This window comes from Chlamydotis macqueenii, chromosome 2, assembly GCF_036417535.1.
Source record: "Chlamydotis macqueenii isolate bChlMac1 chromosome 2, bChlMac1.mat, whole genome shotgun sequence".
NCBI lineage: Eukaryota > Metazoa > Chordata > Aves > Otidiformes > Otididae > Chlamydotis > Chlamydotis macqueenii.
The window spans coordinates 15,194,097-15,212,731 of record NC_141557.1 but is presented as its reverse complement, the minus strand read 5'-3'; the positions used below and the strand labels follow the sequence as shown (position 1 = coordinate 15,212,731).

General features: G+C 36.0%; 1 protein-coding gene across 2 annotated transcripts in view; it reads right to left on the bottom strand.

The window, feature by feature from the left end:
• Positions 1-18,635, bottom strand: part of KIF5B (kinesin family member 5B) — a 35,523-nt gene that overhangs the window by 10,878 nt on the left and 6,010 nt on the right. Inside the window, exons 2-16 of one of the 2 annotated variants that reach the window (XM_086742021.1) lie at positions 15,039-15,126; positions 13,272-13,345; positions 12,698-12,802; positions 12,247-12,295; positions 11,867-11,922; positions 11,671-11,758; positions 11,104-11,228; positions 9,443-9,547; positions 8,859-9,004; positions 7,795-7,943; positions 6,268-6,461; positions 4,919-4,987; positions 3,609-3,815; positions 1,692-1,835; positions 743-931 (exon numbers count right to left, since the gene is read on the bottom strand). In XM_086742021.1, coding sequence (XP_086598147.1) covers positions 743-931; positions 1,692-1,835; positions 3,609-3,815; positions 4,919-4,987; positions 6,268-6,461; positions 7,795-7,943; positions 8,859-9,004; positions 9,443-9,547; positions 11,104-11,228; positions 11,671-11,758; positions 11,867-11,922; positions 12,247-12,295; positions 12,698-12,802; positions 13,272-13,345; positions 15,039-15,126 — 1,788 coding nt within the window. The remainder of the gene's footprint in view (positions 1-742; positions 932-1,691; positions 1,836-3,608; positions 3,816-4,918; positions 4,988-6,267; positions 6,462-7,794; positions 7,944-8,858; positions 9,005-9,442; positions 9,548-11,103; positions 11,229-11,670; positions 11,759-11,866; positions 11,923-12,246; positions 12,296-12,697; positions 12,803-13,271; positions 13,346-15,038; positions 15,127-18,635) is intronic. The other variant, XM_086742022.1, reaches the window with a different exon arrangement.

Genomic DNA, 18,635 nt, shown 5'->3' with positions numbered 1-18,635 from the left:
ATATTAATATCTACTCAAGTAGTTCTGTAACATAGCCTGTAAGACAATGTCTTTATTCTGGATTGGAATGACATACATTTTTGCCTGGGAGAATAGATGTTTTGAATATTAAATACTATCAGAGGCAAGAGAGGCTCACTGCATTTAGAAGACTGCACTGAAATATGCACCTCCTGATGGAGGGGAAAAAAAAGAAAAAAGTTCATCACTATGTAAAACAAAATACAGAAAAACTAATTTGCGTATGTACATCACAATTTTCGTAAGTGCTAGAAGTCACACTACTGATATTTTCTAACAATTGCATTAAAATGGCCTTTCTCATATTAGAAGCAAATTTAACCTGCTATACAAGCCTACTGTAATTTTACTGTGCTATTGCTACCTCTCCCACTTCCAACATGCTGCACTAACAGGCAGAGCGCTCACTAGCCGCTGCTTCTGTAAGACTTGTATTTGTAAAGCATCCTGCGACAGAGAACGTATGGACCCCAGTATTTAACATAAGTGCTACAAAAGCATTATCAGGCTACAGACACTATTGCAGAAGTTTGATATCCTGTCACACAATTACACAGAAGCATCCAAACTGAAGAGAGTATTGAGTATACAGCTGAGTCTTGCAGCCGTTTGATCACAATGTACTTCATTGGGTGTCAAAAATAAAAAGCAACTTCCCTCCCCCCAGCAAGTTAATGAATTCAAAATAACATTTAGGAAGTTTCTGTAAAGAAACATTTACCTGTGAGATGCGGAGCTGGCAGGCAGCCAACTCCTTTTCATTTTCTTCCATTTTCTTATTGCTTTCAGCTTGCGTGCCTTCTAATTGTTTGCAACGTTTTACCATTGTTTTTACTTCTGATTTCATTTTACTAATGTACAGTCTCGCAACTGTGAATTCTTCATCAATCATGCCAGTTCCCTCAGGCTGCTGAAAAGTGTGGAATGACATATTTAGAAAGCTCAGATAACAAAACAGAACTAAAGATGAGCTGGAGCAACTTAGTGCCCAGCACACATCCCCCACCTCAACTGATAATAGTACTTAAACACCACAATATAACTTTTGGGTTTGGTTTGGTTTTTTTTTCCCTTGGGGTGTTTTTGTTTTGGTGAGGTTTTGTTTTTTTTTTTTTCTTCCTTGTTTTGTTGGGTTTTTTTGTTGTTGTTTTAGTCTTTTGTTTTGGTTTGGTTTTTAAGTTTTCGGATTATTTAGATGTTTGCGCAAAGGTAATGAGTCACTTGAAGAGGGAAATAACAGTTTGTTGCAGATTTCTAAGACTGCTTACATTCTTGTCCTACAGTAATCTTCTATATTTATCTTTTATTTCAGTTCCTCATTCCATTTTTAATATAAGTATCATCCTGATTGTCACTGCAGGTCAGCATTAGATTTCCAAGATGATGCTGTTGATTATGACCATTTTACAGAGCAGTTTAACAGTATGAATGAAAACACTATTTCAGGGGGGAAAAAAACATAATACCTGCTTTTCCTTGTCTTTGCATAATCAAATTTCGTTTGAGATCTAATTAAGTCACATAATAAGCAATGGATAAGCTTATGCCAAATTATTAATATACATGAGGCTTCCTATGGTGGTTATTTTTACCATACTAAGAAAACTGACCACACATATCCACAATATATGTAATACATGGCATTAAAAATTGCACTGACTAATCCTTACCTTGACATCATTATTTCCTACCGCAATTCCTATCTCTGCAAGATCTTTTAGTAGGGAGGCCATCATTTCTGTTGCTCGTTTCTTCTGATGGTTGGTCATTTCTTTAAGTTTCTGAAGCTCTGCATCTATACTGGCTAGAGTGACCTACAGTAAAAGAAATTACACTTTAATAAAAAAAAAAAACAAAACAACAAAACCACCACACTCTTGTTTTTAGAACTAGTCTAATACTATTTATTTAAATACAGCAACATGTTGTTGCCTACTGAAATATCCCATTTTTATGTCTAAAATCAGACTGGTATCAACCTATGTGAATATACCATAAAGTATAAATTTAGAAGTCCTAAAGTGACAGTGTTTATTCTGGAAGAAATGTAAAGTACTGGGGACAGAGGCCTTCAGCTCACAAAATACAATCTTATAACTCTGCAACAAAATTCAAGTCAACATTGTTAAACAGCATTCAGAGTTATATATAGTTAAGTATCACAGGAAAAAGGTACATGTATAGCAGGTCTAACACTTTTCACCATGTTTTGCTAAAGGAAAATAAATTTCAGCTTTGCCTGCAGAGCTCTTAACTCTTTCCTACTTGCAAACCAAAAAATGGCACCCAGTTCCGAGAGTTTGTAGGCACGACACTTACTCTAGAGCAGTTTTTCAGCTAGTTTTAGTAGCTGTGGTTGTAACGGCTGCAGCTCAGCAGCTTGCATACTCAAAAGTTGTCTGCAATTTGTTCTCCAGTCTTAAAAAATGCTGAAGTTTTACAGCAGGAAAGTTTCAGCCAGTGATGCCAAAGGTTGCTTACCGTATGGGTTAGCCATGACAGACTGAGAACACTGAAATGTCTAAGTTTTACTACATCTCAGAACAGTTGTTGCTTTCTTGTGGGTAAGTTACTCATGACACTCAATGGACATTAGTTATAATATCTAGAAACTTGACTATCTATAAACTAATTAAAACAACAAGGCAAACAAAACCCACCGAGAAAAACCCCAAATCACATGCTTCAGAATCATACAGACATACAGACAGCTGAACTTCAAGTGATATAAGTTACTAATAAGGATTACTTAGCTCAGAGTACTTGGAACACTGTCATCAAAACTGACGTTCACAACATCATGAAACTTCTCTTTAAATTTCTGTCCAGTCAAATCTTACCAACTGAAAACCACACTCACTTGAAGATCCATACCCACTCAGTTTTCGTCTTCAAGAACAGAGAAGAATGTGACAGACCATCGCATATTCTGTCTGCAACGCCAGCAAACATGCTCATCCTTTCCAGTACTTAGAATTTTAGGACAGTGAGTAGAGTATAAACTTTTAAAAACTGATTCAAGTCTGCCTAATAATTGGCTAACAAAACTGTCAGTCAGTTCAGAAACTATACGGGTATGTGACGATGCATATGGTATTAATCTTGTGGGACTGATGCTGCATTTGTGATCTTTTGGAATGTGTCATCACTGTTCAGAAAGTAAAATAAACTGCCTATTTTTGAAGGCATCAAGACAAGTTATATTTATGTGCTGTAAAAGAAAAGCTGCAGCACGCTCACTGCAGTTTCAAAATTGGAAGGAGCAGATTCTTAAGTGAGGATTACCACAACTGCATCAGCATGTAATGAAAGTATTAAACTTCTGACATCTAGTATTTTTCTAAATATTCTTCAGGTAGTAAAATGCCATAGGTACTAAAAAGATGAGAGCAATCACGGTCAATATTCACTGTGCATTTCTCTGAACCTTACTTGTTTTAGAAAATCATCCTTTGCTAGAAGTAAAGAAGTTCCAGACCTTCCCTTCTGAAAAAACTTCAAAAAACTTTAAATGACTTCAAGCAAGAAATACAGGTAAGAAAAGTTACACTGAAGACTGTCAGTAATTTCTTATCCCAATTTCGTACCGATTTTTGATTGAGTTCATCACTAAGCAGTTCGTACTCCTTTGCCTTATCTTCTACTTCCTGAGACTTCTGATCATAATTGACAGCTAATTCTTCAAGGGCTTGTAGCACCTCTTTCACTTCCTCTTTAGAGGCATCATTTTCAGCCTGAAGGCGATTCAGCTCTGCTTGCAGGTTGTCTTGGTCCCGCCTGGTCGATGCTAGAAGCTGCAACATTGACAGAGATTTATTAAAAATTACAACAACAAATAGTCATCAAGAAAATTCCACGTAGAAGTTGAATCTTATTAATGCTTTTAGCTACCCTCATAGCTTAGATCCACATTTTTAGTGTCCAGCATAATGCAATAAGGATGTCAAGGACAGGTACAGTGAGAGTCTAATGAACAATTAAATTTATCATCTGTATCCATAGGTCTTTAGCTTTTAAAGTATTTTCAAAATGGAACTGAATACAAATCAAGACACATACGGACAGCAACTGGAAATGCACACAGAATATTGCCAAGTTCTCAAAAAAGCCCCTAAACACTCACAAGTCTGAAATGGTTAACAGCCTAGGAACTAAACTTCCAGCACTTTAACACTGTTAGCTGCTGAAGAATAACTAGGCAAAGTGAAGAGCTACTAAAGAGGTAGTTATTTATTTAAATAAGATTAAACAGTAGCTCAAACTTCCCAAGTCCTCCACCCATTCCTTCTTGCCATGTACAGAAAGATTATATTTTTTTTCATCTTTGCGCTATACAGAATTATTTTTTCTAATCTCTTGGTTAAATGGAATTAACAATTTCATTATTAATAGGTTACTCATTTAATTAAGTTACATCACTGGTATCGTGTGCATACAAATAATGTGAATACTTTAGCAAGTATGGTCTTAAGTAGATACTTCATTTTTCATTATGGGCCATTACATTTCCCTCCTTACCCTTCTCTCTCTGTACAGCAACTGACTAAAAGTATACCTTAAAACAGATTTCTTACACTAAATCAAGATATCTTCAGTTTTGATAAACTGCTAACTGCATGAGGAAAAAAAACCTGCTAATATTTTCACATAAAATATTTAAATTCCTTCAATCTTCATAGAGACTTAAGGTTCATGTAAAGTTTAAGTTCAGCCACTGGCACAGTGTAAGTGGGTGGAATGAATACACAGAACATTGAAGATAAGGAATAAGAGAACTATTGTACAGTAGTAAGCCATCACTCTACTTCCTAGAATCTGTGACCTATTCAAAACATCTCCAATTTCTTTAAAGGAAAGACAAACAAAAATAGAATAAAGATGCAACAGCAAAACTCACCTCTTCCTGATCCAACATTTGTGTCTTCAGTTTTTCTACTAGTTGGCTCTGCTGATTAATTTCTTCATCCTGCAGTTGAAATAAGACTGTGTTCAATAAACTGACAACTGACAACTACCACTCAGGAAAAATAATCAAAAAGACAGTATATGTTAGGCATCTAACTTTTTCCATATTCTGAGACAATAGCGCAACTGAAAGCAATAAAAGTAAAAAAAAAAAAAAAATTATGTTAATTTAACTGGCTGATCCATTAGGCTCTTACACCTGGCATGTATGTGTAAAACACCCTGCTTCAAAGACAAAACTCTTACACCTGTGCTTTTGCAAGTCATCTCCAAGTTGTTCTAACTTCCAAGAAACAATTTAGATTTAATTCAAAGATCTTTTTTTCCTCTCCAAATTTAGTACTAATTTAAATTTAAAATTTAAAATTATGTTCAAATAAAATATGCATAACATGAAATGAAAAAAGTGCTGTCTTCAAATTTTTCTGCTTTCTCATTATTTTCCTTTTCCTGGTACAATGTTATTCCAAACAATCAGCTAGGAATGTTTTATACCTAGAAAGTAGAAACATTGTTCAAGATTCTCATTAACTTTTCCTTCCTAACTTTAATTTTAATCTTTTTTTCCTATGTACTGATACTTTAGTTTTCAGGACATTTTTCAGTAGTTTCAGCAAAGGAAGAAGAGCAACTGAGAAAAGATACTCATTTAGCATCAGATAAGGCAATTTCGATTTCTCTTAATTAGAGCTTTGGAATTAGAGTAGGCACTCCTGGAAAATACTTATCAAGCTGTACTAACAAGTTGTCGTAGTTCAGCCCCAACGGGGACCAGACTACGCAGTCTCTCTCTCACTCCCCCCCGACTCTCCGAGAGAATAGGAGGAGATTTGACAAACAAAAGAAAACCAGGAGAAAAAAAAACCAAACACGCAGGTTGAGATTGAACAAAAAGTAAATTTAACAGTAATGACAGAAGAAAACAATAGAGTGATGGAACACAAATACAGTATAATAGCTCACAACAGATCTCCACATCCAGTCTCTTCCAACTAGGAGGGCCTCCCTTCAGCACCCTCCTCACTTATATACTGAGCATGATGTCAGATGGGATGGAATAGCCCTTTGGCTAATTTGGGTAAATTAACCCCAGCTGTTAGCTAATTAGTTAACTATCCCAGCCATAGGGGCTACCAGCTTCAGTTCTCCACCCAGCTCAGGTAAATATTAACTCTATCCTGGCCAGAACCAGGACACAAGTGAAGACTGATAAATTAAATATTACATAATATAGTTCAAGATTATTTCCAACAGGTCTCACATTAAATAAGAATGGCATACCTTGTCATCCAGTTGTTTGTATAGTTTGGCAATTTCTTCCTCACATTTTCTTCTCTCAGCATCAGTGAAATTGCCAGTTACTCCAATTGTGGTAGCTGGTTTATCATTAATAACAGTAATATCCTTGTCCACTGCAAAAGCTTCTAAGTTGGCCTTCTCCTTATCAAACTGTTCATCAACTGGTACAGTCTCCCCTTAAATAATATACTTAGTTTTAGTACAGACATGAAGTATCTTCCACAAAGTTCACCTTGAGAAGCATTACATACTCCCTACTAACAGTACTGCTCCACCGTTACTAAGTAATTGAGTTCACATGATTACATGGTAAGAAAATGACCACTAGATCATCCATACTATCTCCTGCTTACCACAGAACATTATATTTCACCCTGTTACTCTGCTATGAGCTCCAAATCTCACATCAAACCTTATCTTCTAGAAAGGCACCTAACTTGTCCTGAAGATAGGAATTCCTTTCTTTTCCCTTGGCTGTCTGTTTTGCTAGGTAGCCGTATTTACTTTTAAATTTCTTTGCTTCTGGTTTAAAATATTTTTTTTCAGTTATACTTTTATCCTTTTACGTTCATTAAGCCTCTTCTGATGAGAACACTAAGTTCATACCGAAAAAATACCACATGCTAATCAACACACTTCTCTGGTAAATTAAATTCCTTAGCGTCTTACTACAAGAGATTTTATGCAGTCCTTGGAAGGTTCTTTCCAACATTCCAGTGTCTTGTGTCAATATTCTGGCAGAACTACACTTGGTATTTCAGGTGTGGCCTCATGCCATATCTATAAAAGACTTCTAAAAAATCATATCCTACTAAACTTATTTAAGGGAGTCCATTTTTCCTCAGATTTACATCAGGATACAGTGCAGTTGTCTACAAGATCGCAAAATCATCTTCTATAGCTGCCAAACTCCAGAATACATCTGTAAGTATAACCTATGTTCCTCCTTTCCTGAATTTAAGGCTTCATATTTAACTTACATTTTGCCAGACTCTTCAGTTGATAAGAAGTTAATTATGCAGGAAGAAAGAATGGGGACATATTCTGTACTGTCAGCAACTTTGGGTTTTGGGCAGGTTTTTTTGCCTATTAACATATGTTGGAGTTTTAAATGAGGACAAGATCTTGTGATATCTATTTGAATTAGAAAATCAAACCAGAGGAAATATTTTACTCCATTTCTGCATTTACAATTAAAACTATTCGTTCTCCCTCAAATTAAAATTTTTAGAATGTATGTAACTCTAGCTCTGCTAGTAAATCAAGTGTTGAAGAGCTTAACTCTAATATACTTTCAGACTTTTTTTGCTATTATGTGATTATTAGAAGTTGTTCCAGTTGCAATATAGTGAAAAATACGAAGTTACAAGGTCAACTTAGTAGCAAGAATATTAAAGCTAGGATATTGTCTTGCATAGTGCTCTTAGTTATTTTTGGTATCCTGAAGACAAATTCAATGTCTGTTGCCTTGCCTAAAGTTTGCAGAACAAAAATATAATTGCTTCTCACCGTTCCGCCATCTGTTCAGCTCATTTTCTAGCCACTGTATGGTGTTACGTAGAGTCTTGTTCTTCTCTTTTTCCTTCTCATACTTTTTCTTCCACTGTTCTGCAGTTAGCTCCACGTTGACGCAGACTGTGTTCTTAATGGTCTTTGCTCTACATAGAAAGAGTAAAAAACTCTGAAACTTCATTGTTAAATAAAGGAATTAAAGCCTATTAAATAAAATTTCTACATATCACTGGTGAAAGTATAAACACTCCCATCTCTTCCAAAAGCTTATTTCTACTCCCTGTCAACTTACTATTCTTTCAATTGGATTGATAGAAAAGTTAAAGGACAGAACAATGCAATAAACTTTGGGAAGGCTGGAAAATCTCAAGCTAGTCGAGTTGGAAAAGTTCAGCTGCATACTTTCACCTGAAAGAATCTGAGTCAGGATAGTAGTCACAGTTTTGAGCAAAGGGTAGCATTGACCACACCTAGCAAACATTTATCCAATGGAGGGCATAATACTTTTAGGGTGTAAACCATCCAACTTATTGAAAAAAAACCAGCTCATTTCAACCTAAAAATCCAGTTACTAGATCTCCATTAACCAGAGGAAAAGGCATACAAGCTATGAAGTTCAGATATGATTGTTTGCATTCATTCAGGCAAATCTCATCCAAAGACATGGACAGGCTCTCAGAGGAAGAGCTCTCCCAGCAAATAAAGGATTCAACTTAACAGAGGAGAACTCTTTCCTCCCTCCTTCCACTTTAGGGGGTGGGGGAGGGAAAGGAGTATTAATTACCCTCCAAGACTATAAGTTGTCACATTTTGAACCAAACTATACGCTGCCCTCCTGGAAATACAGAGTCTTCAGGATTCTGCCCACTTCAAGTTTTTTTTTTTTATATAATACGAGATAAAAGAGATTACAACACTTAGCCATGTGTGCATTGAAAAATTACAGAAGAAAGTAAACATTCTTATTAGTTTGGTTCAGGAACCTTAACAGAGTAATTTATTTCTCACTCTGCATTTATTTCTGAGCATAGTAAGAGTAAAATATTAAGTCATTTACTCACCTTTGGCCAAACAGAAGAGTAGATTTAGTTTCAGATTCATTGTATGAAGATGGAGAACAGCAAATAACAATAGTGGTTCTGCAATTACCCCCTAGTGAATCTTGAAGGATTCTGGTCATTTTGCTATCACGATATGGAACGTAAGTCTACCAAGAAAATTATTAAATGAATCAGGCACAGTTTTTCAGACACAGCACTTAATTTGTTGACATAAGAGCTACACTTTTGCTAAGTAAAACTTCATTAGTAAGACAAGAAATTCTACTTTTAATTCATAAATTGTAAGACTGAACATGCATGGGATGACATAAAATGGTACTTTTATGTTTGGTTACTTTTAGAGTACAAGAAAGCTTTCAGTATGATGCCTAGGTCCTTCGTATAGGTCCTAAATGTAACTTTAGTAATCATCAGTGTCAACACAGTACAAGACTAACAGCTATTTGCAATGCATTGATGCAGCTGGATTAGTTTAGAAGATTCCATACATATCACTGAGATCAGTAAAGAATTCCTGCATAATACCATGTTCAGAAATGCAAGCCTTTAACCTTAAGTATAAAAATACAAAAGAGAACACTTACACTGCTTTCAGCCAAAGCGGAGATTACATTTCCAAGGGCAGACAAAGACTTGTTGATGTTCTTGGCCTCATCCAGCACAGCACCTTCTGCTCCAGTTTTACTAACCTATACAATATTTCAGTAAATTACCAAATGCATCTTCAAAAGACACCTTCGATATTTTATGTAAGACTTGAGTAATCTTCCCACTTTTAAGTCTGTCTCCCTGACTTTACGAAGTACTCATAAGAAAGTTGCATTAGAATAAGCAAACTGCTCCTCAGACTCTTTCCCTGCTTCACCATCAATTTTTCATTCAAAACTCAGTTTGAAAATTTTTCTGATTTTAACTGAAATATGTATTTTTCCCTGCAAAGTGCACCTTTTCATAGAAGATAAACGTATAGTTAAAAGCGTCTGTCAATAAACAAGTTCAAAAGTTGTTTGAAGTTTGTCAAAAAGTCTGCATTCCTTAAAGTAAAAGGTAATAAGCATTATGACTAGCTTGTTCAGAGGTCATCCTTAAAACAAACAAAAAACACCATGCTACACTCCCTCCTCCAGAACATACAGCAGTGTCTTTATTAGCAAGAACTCGTGAGAACAGATTTTAGAGGCTGACTCTGACCTACAGGAGTGCTCTAGGAACTTAGGCAGATATCAGCAGAAATGTGGGAAAAAAAAAAATCTACCCTGACACCATTCTATTTACCTTAGCTCTTCTGTCTCAACAGCGGAATTTGACTTACAGTTCTATAACCCTCCCTTTACGGTTCTTCTCACCAAGCTGTGATCATGACTACCACTAAGCAATTCTATTTGCCTATATTTAAACCAATCCAAGACAAGCCATCAGAAAATCTAATGTATTTCCAAAAGTCTGGGAGAAGCACAGAAGCAAAGTTTGAAATAAACAGTGAAAGAAACAAAACTACAGAGAAAGGAGACCTGCAACCCAGCCCTTTTGTTCTCACTTTAATGCTTCCAGTTTCACTCTCATTAAAACAGAAAAAAAGACAATCACTAAGAAACATATTTCAGAATAAACACAAGATCAGAGACAACAGTAAGGCCACAGAACAACGACATGAGGAAAGACAACAGCAAGCAGAAAGGACTAAAAAAACTGGAGACAAAGATGGGGATAAACTCAGAAGCAAACATGAAAAAAATGTAAAAATTCCAGCTCTTAAAAGGCTAATTAGAGTCTCTATGAAGTGATACAGAATAAGCAAACTGGTACATATTTCCTCCCCTGCTTAAAGCCACTGACACGGGAAACCAATCTGTCATTTTAAACAATCAGAATCTGAAATTATGAAACTTGGTACCACTACATAAGAAAATTCAGATGCTCCACATCCATAAAATTCTTTCTATTCCAGTACCTGGCTAGCCAACGCATCTGTACAGGTTTTTGCTCTCACAGACACCGAGACTGAACTCTAGCCTATTTCCCCACTCTATTCCATAGTTATAAACCCTCACTGCAGAAATATGTATAATCTAAGAGAGGTAGTATCTAATAGCCAACCCAGTCTACGATTCAGAAATCACATTTCAAAGTCAAAATTAAAACACCTCAGAGATGACAACTGAACAATCAGTACTACATTAATGTAAAATACTTGATTGTGAAGAATAACCGGAACTTTTCAGAACAGAAGGAAATTTAGAATTACCTTTTCACTACCTGCCAAGTCCACAAGGTAAAGTTTTCCACTTAGTTTCTGTTCTGTTTGAGTATTCTCTTGTTTTACATTAATAAGAAAAATACTATGACTTCGGGAGCTGTGTTCATTCATATCTATAATTCAAAACATATAAATTGTCAAAAATATTTGTACAACCAACTAACTTAACAAAACAGTATCTTCTCACAATGAAGTGACAGATCTAAATCTAATGAAACTGTATAAAGTAATCTCTCAATGAAAATAAAACTAGAGGCAGCAAAACCAACAGTATCATCTAACTGAATGTTTAACAAAGATCCAGTCTCCTTTGGGCTTCTATTAATATCACATAAGCTCACTGATAAGATTTGCTAGCCTGTCAACTATGGATTTCACACTTTTAATTTACTTTATTAGAACAGAAAGTACATTTACATTCTGACATCAGAAGCTATTTTTCTTTCCTGTAGGTTTACATGTATCAAATTTTATCCTTTTGTGAAAATCTACTTTTTAAGGCATAGCAGAAGCAAATCGATAAAGCACTAAATGGAGACAAAAGATAATACTTACTTGTAACTGCTACATGTCGGTTTGATTTTCCTTCATCTATAGTATCCATAACTTCTTCTGGACTACATACAAAACGCTCTGTGCAACCCTTTTAAAAAAAAAAAAAAAAAGCAAAAACCCACCACATCAACAAGCTAGAAGTAAATGGTGTACACTAGAGGAGTGCAAGATGAAAACATATCAGACTGGTGCTCACCTTTACATATGGAACTCTATTTTTGTCCTCATGAACAGAAAGATTGGTCTTTGAAACTGGAAGATAAAAAGTTCTAAAGCTAAGGTATGTATGATTTCTTTGCAAAGTCAATGAGCTGTGTACAATGCACGTCTGAGTCATAAATACTATTTCTCACAACACTTTATAAAAACTTAATATACATGAAAGAAACACTACTGCAGCTTTAGTAATATTATCCAGATTAGCTTCATGCTTTCCCATTTTAATGTATCCTTATCATGCATAGGTTATTAGCATACTGCATACCTATCTTCATACCATGACAAGGTGTTTGGATTTTTTTATATCTTTCTCTAGAACAATTTACCTTCTATGCTCAATATAAACAAAAGGCTTACCATCCAAAAGGTCCCTTATTTTATCCAAGTATATTTCAAAATATGACACCTAGAAATGGGAAGGGGAATAAAGATACAGTGTAAGAAAGCAGAAATGCTTTTCGATCAGAAGGATCCAGCATGATTATTATGACCTCCCACATAACACCATATGTAGCTCAAGGCCTTAAGGCTGAACTAAAATCACCTTTAAGATGAAACTATTTTGATCAAAAGCTTCAAGCACTATCAGCAGTGCCACAGGTTATCAGGATAGCTACCGTCAACGTTTAATGGAAACAAGATTAAAGTGTTAACGTAATTCTTCTTTAAGAAGAGTCAGTTACTTAGGAAATAACTCACATTTAGATTTTCCAGGTTACAGGTGAAACAGACACAGAACATACGTTTAACCATAGACTACTTCCATTTTTAATATAAATTAAATAAGTAACAGTGAAGAAAAGCGTACCTTAATATGAAACTCAAGATTCTCATCCATAGAGTAAATATAATTAAAAATATCTTGCACTATTCTTGGAATAATACCCATTCCATCTGGGTCATGAAGCTTCCCCTTATTAGAAAAAGACACAATAAAATTAAACATTCATACTGAATCCAATATCACAAACAGTATCCAAAGGCAAAACAAACGGTTAACAAACAAATTAGTTTTAAAATGCTGACAGGTTACAATGCACTTATTTTATTGAAAAAGAAAAGTCTTGACCATTCATTTAGGCCAAGCATTTGCCAGGATTGAAAGGAACAGAATCAGAAATCTCCCAAACTACTAAAGTGAAAATGTACTATTAACATTATTCCTGTGTTTCTCATCCCACTACTGAAGGCTGAAAAAATACAATAATTGCCATTGTCAGTCCCAAAAACCCGTTTTAGGTATCAAAATGCTCCAACAGAAAGGGAAAGAAAATTAAAATTGCAAGATGAAAGCAGGTATCTTATTTCTAGAAAGATAAGACTATTGGGAGGAAGAGAGGTGACAGTGTCATGAAGAGGAAAATTATTTTAAGATTTCTTACTTCCATAGTGTGTGTTTTTCCAGACGATGTTTGCCCATAAGCAAATATGGTACCATTGTATCCCTCAAGTACATCTAAAGGGAAAGAGTATTTTCATTAGCGTCCACTTCCTTCTTCTAAAGTCAAGTCAAATGAAATAGAAGGCAAGCAAGCAGTTTCTAAAATGTTCAGTAAGTTAAATCATTCCATATTTGGGAACTCTGTGCTAGAGTTAGAGGGAGGGAGAGGAGGGTGTTCCTCCCTACCCCTTTCAATGCATTAAGTCAACATCAACTGCACTTTAGAAGTTTACTGTATTACATGCATCTGTTTCTTCAACCAAAAGAATCAGGAACTCAGAGTCACAAACAAAACAGAAATGGATAACAACTGCCAGGCTGAACAGTCTTTAATAATCAGAAGAAGAAATCATACACAAGAACACTAACACTTTCTGCCTTCAGGAAAGTTTAATTGTCCAACTGCGAAGAGAGTGGATTATGTCATAACTTTCAAGCATCTTACTCTTTGGCTATAAGCTTATATTTCAAATTTTGAACTAACTAAGTCAAAATTTCAGATTGAGAGGTGAGGGGCTGGTAAACTGGTTTGTTTACAAGTCAGTTACTGCAAAATCACATCCTGCAGGCAAACTTTTCTTTTCCAAAAACAAGCATGAGATGCTCCAAATGCAGAAGTCTTTGCCACCCCATCACGCACATAAGCTGTTTGTACCACCACTAGAGATCATTTGCCACATGACACGGCACAGCATAGAAATGCTGCATGAAGAAACAAATTAGATTTTCAGATGGAGGAAAGGGGCAGCATTACAATTCTTAGTTAACTCCAGTTTTTAAGGAGCAAACTTCTGATTACTACTTAACTCATTAAAGGGTTAAATACTTGCAACAGCATGGATTTTCTGCAGCAATTCACTTGCCTAATGATAAAAAACAACCCTACATTTTCCCAATCTTCTCTTGTCACCAACAGTTGGTATTTCAGGGGTTTCTCATAAGGCTTTGTTAAAGTTGCTTTGAAAGTTGTGTCAATTAGAACTTATTACTGATCTCCTCAAGAGAATAATCAATTTTATTTTCAGGAAAGTAGCTAATTACTTACTACAACTTACTGTGGTATAGCTTTGTGATAAAATTTGATTTTCTGAAGTCACTATGCCAATTCTGACAATTCGCATTTGCAGAAACTGTATACCCTGACATGCACAGCAATAATTCGCATTTAAACTTTTAATTGTGAAGCTAAAAATCACATTATTAAAAAAAAAATCCTCCTTAAATTCTGTATTAAATAAACAAACAAATAAACATAAATTCTGTATTAAATAAACATAAAAGATTTGTAGCATACACATGACTTAACAAGTTTCCTTTCCTCATATTTCTTCAAACTAGTGCAGGATGTTTTCACCAATAAGTTTGAGGGGGAAAGAACTCCAAACCTATTCATAAAAGTTATTTTGATTTATTTCAGACAAATTAGTTTAAGCAATCTTTTGCAGAGAACTGCAGAAAAAAAAAAAACAACAAACAAAACACGACAGGTAAATATTATCAAGTGGTGCAATCAACTGAAACAGTAGGTTAAGCACTGACATAATTTATCAGCTCAGCTCCGGAACGATTTTATACTGCTATGATCCACATTGGCTCTTATTAAACATTCAGAAGGTAAAAGGGAGCAACAGAAGTATCCCTTTTCAAAACTGAAATTCATACTAATAGAAGACATTTCCTTATGGTTAAAGTTGCTGTTCCACCTTACCTTTGACAATCTTTTTAGCACAATCATTGTATACTTGTTCCTGTGATGTGTTTGACTGGAATACACGGTCGAATATATATGGCTTGGACTGGAAAAAAAAAAAAGGCACAGCTATTAAAGCTATTAAAAAAAAAAAGATACTGGAAGCAGAATTGGAAGGTGTTTGTTCATATAGGTTTAGAAGTAGCCTATACTGTCTCAGCTCAATCTTTTGGGCTTTTTTAAGCACTTGAAGACTGCAGCAAGGAAATCAGCTTATATAGTGTTGCCTAAATCTTCACATGCTTGCCTATGAATAAGGTCTTGAATTAAATATATTTGGTTTTGAAGTGCAATCTAAATACTCCTCTAAAACTACTTGGCCACCTCAGTTTACTTGATTTATAAGGTAAACCAATGCCTAGTCTATACATGTGAAAATTCCTTATTCTCTTCTACTCTGATAAACTCAGATTATTAAAAACAGCTTACACCACATCACACAGAATATCTGTCTTGGTAATATTTTTTAAAACCTCAAACCAAAAAGAAACATAGAGTCAGCACAAGAACTATCTCCTCATACATTATATCCTTAAAATAAAGCTCCATAAGCAGAAGAAAAAGGCCACTTTGGAGGAAGGGAATCGTTCACTGAGAACTCATTTTGGAATACACTATAAGAGGAAGCTCTGATACAGCTTTTTGAAAGGAATGTTGGATTTCAGAATCATAGAATAGGTAGAGTTGGAAGGGAACTTTAAAGGCCATTTAGTCCAACCCTCCTGCAAGGAGCAGGGACATCTCCAACTAGATCAGGTTGCTCAGAGCCCTGTCCAACCCAGCCTTGAACTTTCCCACGGATGGGGCATCAGCCACCTCTCTGGGCAACTTGTCACAGTGTCTCACTACCCTCACTGTAAAAAAAAAAAAAAAAAAATTAAAAAATCCTTCCTTATGTCTAGTCTAAATCTACCCTATTTTAGCTCAAAACTATTACCCCTTGTCCTATCGCAACAGGCCCTGCTAAAAAGTTTGTCTGCATCCCTCTTATAAGCCTCCTTTAAGTACTGGAAGGCTGCTATAAGTTTTCCCCAGAGCCTCCTCTTTTCCAGGCTGAACAACCCCAACTCTCTCAGCCTGTCCTCACAGGAGAGGTGCTCCAGCCCTCTGATCATTTTCAAGGCCCTCCTCTGGACGCTCTCCAACAGGTTCACATCCTTCTGATGTTGGGGGCTCCAGAGCTGGATGCAGTGCTGCAGGTGTGGTCTCACCAGAGTGGAGCAGAGGGGCAGAATCCCCCCCCACCCCCAACCTGCTGGCCACACTCCTTTTGATGCAGCTGGCTTTCTGGGCTGCAAGCACACATTGCCAGCTCATGTCGAGCTCCTCATCCACCAGCACACCCAAGTTCTTTTCAGTAGGGCTGCTCTCAATCCCTTCACCCTCCAGTCTGTACTGATACCAGGGGTTGTCCTGACCCATGTGCACGACCTTGCATTTGGCCTCAGATACCATTGCTAAGCTCACTACTACTGTTAAGTGCTTCATTTTGCTGAAATTTAATCCATTATCATCCTCCCTCAAGGATATTCTGGAACTGCCTCCCTGGTAAAAAACATAAGTGATAGCTTCCTTCTTTCACCCGCCAACCATTTTGTGTTCCCCAGTCTTACCTTCCATTTGTCTTTTAATAACATCTAGCATAACGCCAAATAACGCTTTTTAAATTCAACACATATCTACTGTGAGGGCTTGAACTCAGGTGGATGAGCTCCCTCTTAGAAAGAAAAATAATTACAGCGTTCACTGTGTAAACAGGCTCAAGTAACCACAAGACTCAGTAGGCAGAAAGTATCCCTAAGGTGCTGAAGTTTGTCAGAACACTTGTTTCACAGCAGGGAAATCACAAGCCTTCTTGATTACTCATTTTAGCTTCAAATACACCTCAAATTCATGTGTGTTCCACAGGTAGAATTGAAGCCATTATATACACCAGAAGACAAACAACTAACAAGTTCAAGTTACCCTGAGGTAAGAAAATGAAGACTGACAACACATTACATGAAAAGGTAAGTCACTGTAGAAAAAAATAACACTAGCTATACATTTTCTTTATCACTGGTAGTTTCAAAAAGCCTCCAACTTCACAGGTATCAATCAGCTACACTGCAAATCATCTACATCACAAAACATAAATCAGATCTGTTTCATGCTGAAGTTCTTCTACATATTTGCATGCACTGAAATAATACCACTTTGGAGGACCACATTTACCACAACACATTGGAAAAATAGTGAGAAAAGTGACAGCGTCCAATGTCACTGCAAACAACCCACGCAGCATTAGCAATTCGTGTGTTTGTACTTGCAAGATTTAAACTCTTCTCCAAATTATTGCTCCAGAAAATAAATTGATAACCACTATTCCAATTAAATTGAATTTAGAAGAATTGGGGAAAGTTCCTGGATATGATCTTCTAACAGTCTACAGATTGCAACATATCTGATCTTCGCTGTTCCCAGCAGAGTATGACAACTGTGAGAACAGAAAAATACATCAAATTGCAAACATTAACTTGCAGAGTATACGTTTGAATGTATGCAAATACATTATTGTGTATTTATGCATTACCACAGAATACTTCTGATGTCAAATAGCACATTTTTTATTTACTTCAAAGAAATCCAACTTTAAAAAAAAAAGATAAAACCTTCTCCAAGTTTTTAAATGGTATTTAGAGGGATATAGTTTCTTTTTTAAATTCTTCTGCCAAGCAGAAGTTGACTGAATTGAACTATTTTTCTTTATCTGTATAAAAGGAAAACTATGTTTACAAATTTGAGAGTAATCTGTAGACACAGAATACTGTTATACTATCTGCTCTCCAATTGCCATTCAAATGCCTTCATAAGAGAACAGAGCCAAATTACAGTATCGCATTTAATTACAGCCTCTTATTTTACAAAATGTTAATACAAAGAACAGCACATATGATGAATGCCACGAACTAGCAAAAACAGGAAACCAAGCTGCAAGGACTTCACTCAGGCAGTAATGCCTTTAATTGATATTGTTTATTTATACAGTGAAAGCTGCTAGGCACATGACAAATTTCAATTTCCCTCAAGTTAACAACTGCTGCCAACGTACCCACAAATTTTAGCAATTCTGACCAAAAGAATCCTCACAAGGGGTCCCGTTTATACCACCTGTCACTTCCCCACTCCTTACAGGTAGATAGTGGAATATTTGTTTACACGTCCTCAGTATTATAGGTTCCTAGATTAAGCCACAATACAACTTCAAAGCACCAAAAAATCCAATGACATACTTCTCTCCCAGGCCACAGTATATTTATCACACCTATGAAAACCCACGAGAGGCATGTTCCAGCTCCATCTCACTGAATCAGTATCTAAACAACTAGGTTTAGCAAAGCAGGTTCCATGATAATTATGTTTTAAGAATACAAATTACTCCCACTCAGTATGGTTTAACATCTTTGACATTTGCAATGCTATTTCTTATAACTTCTCTTTACAGTCTACTTTCTGCTGTAAACAAAGCTAAAACAGTATTACACAGATTACCCTGCCCTAGAAAGCCTCATTACC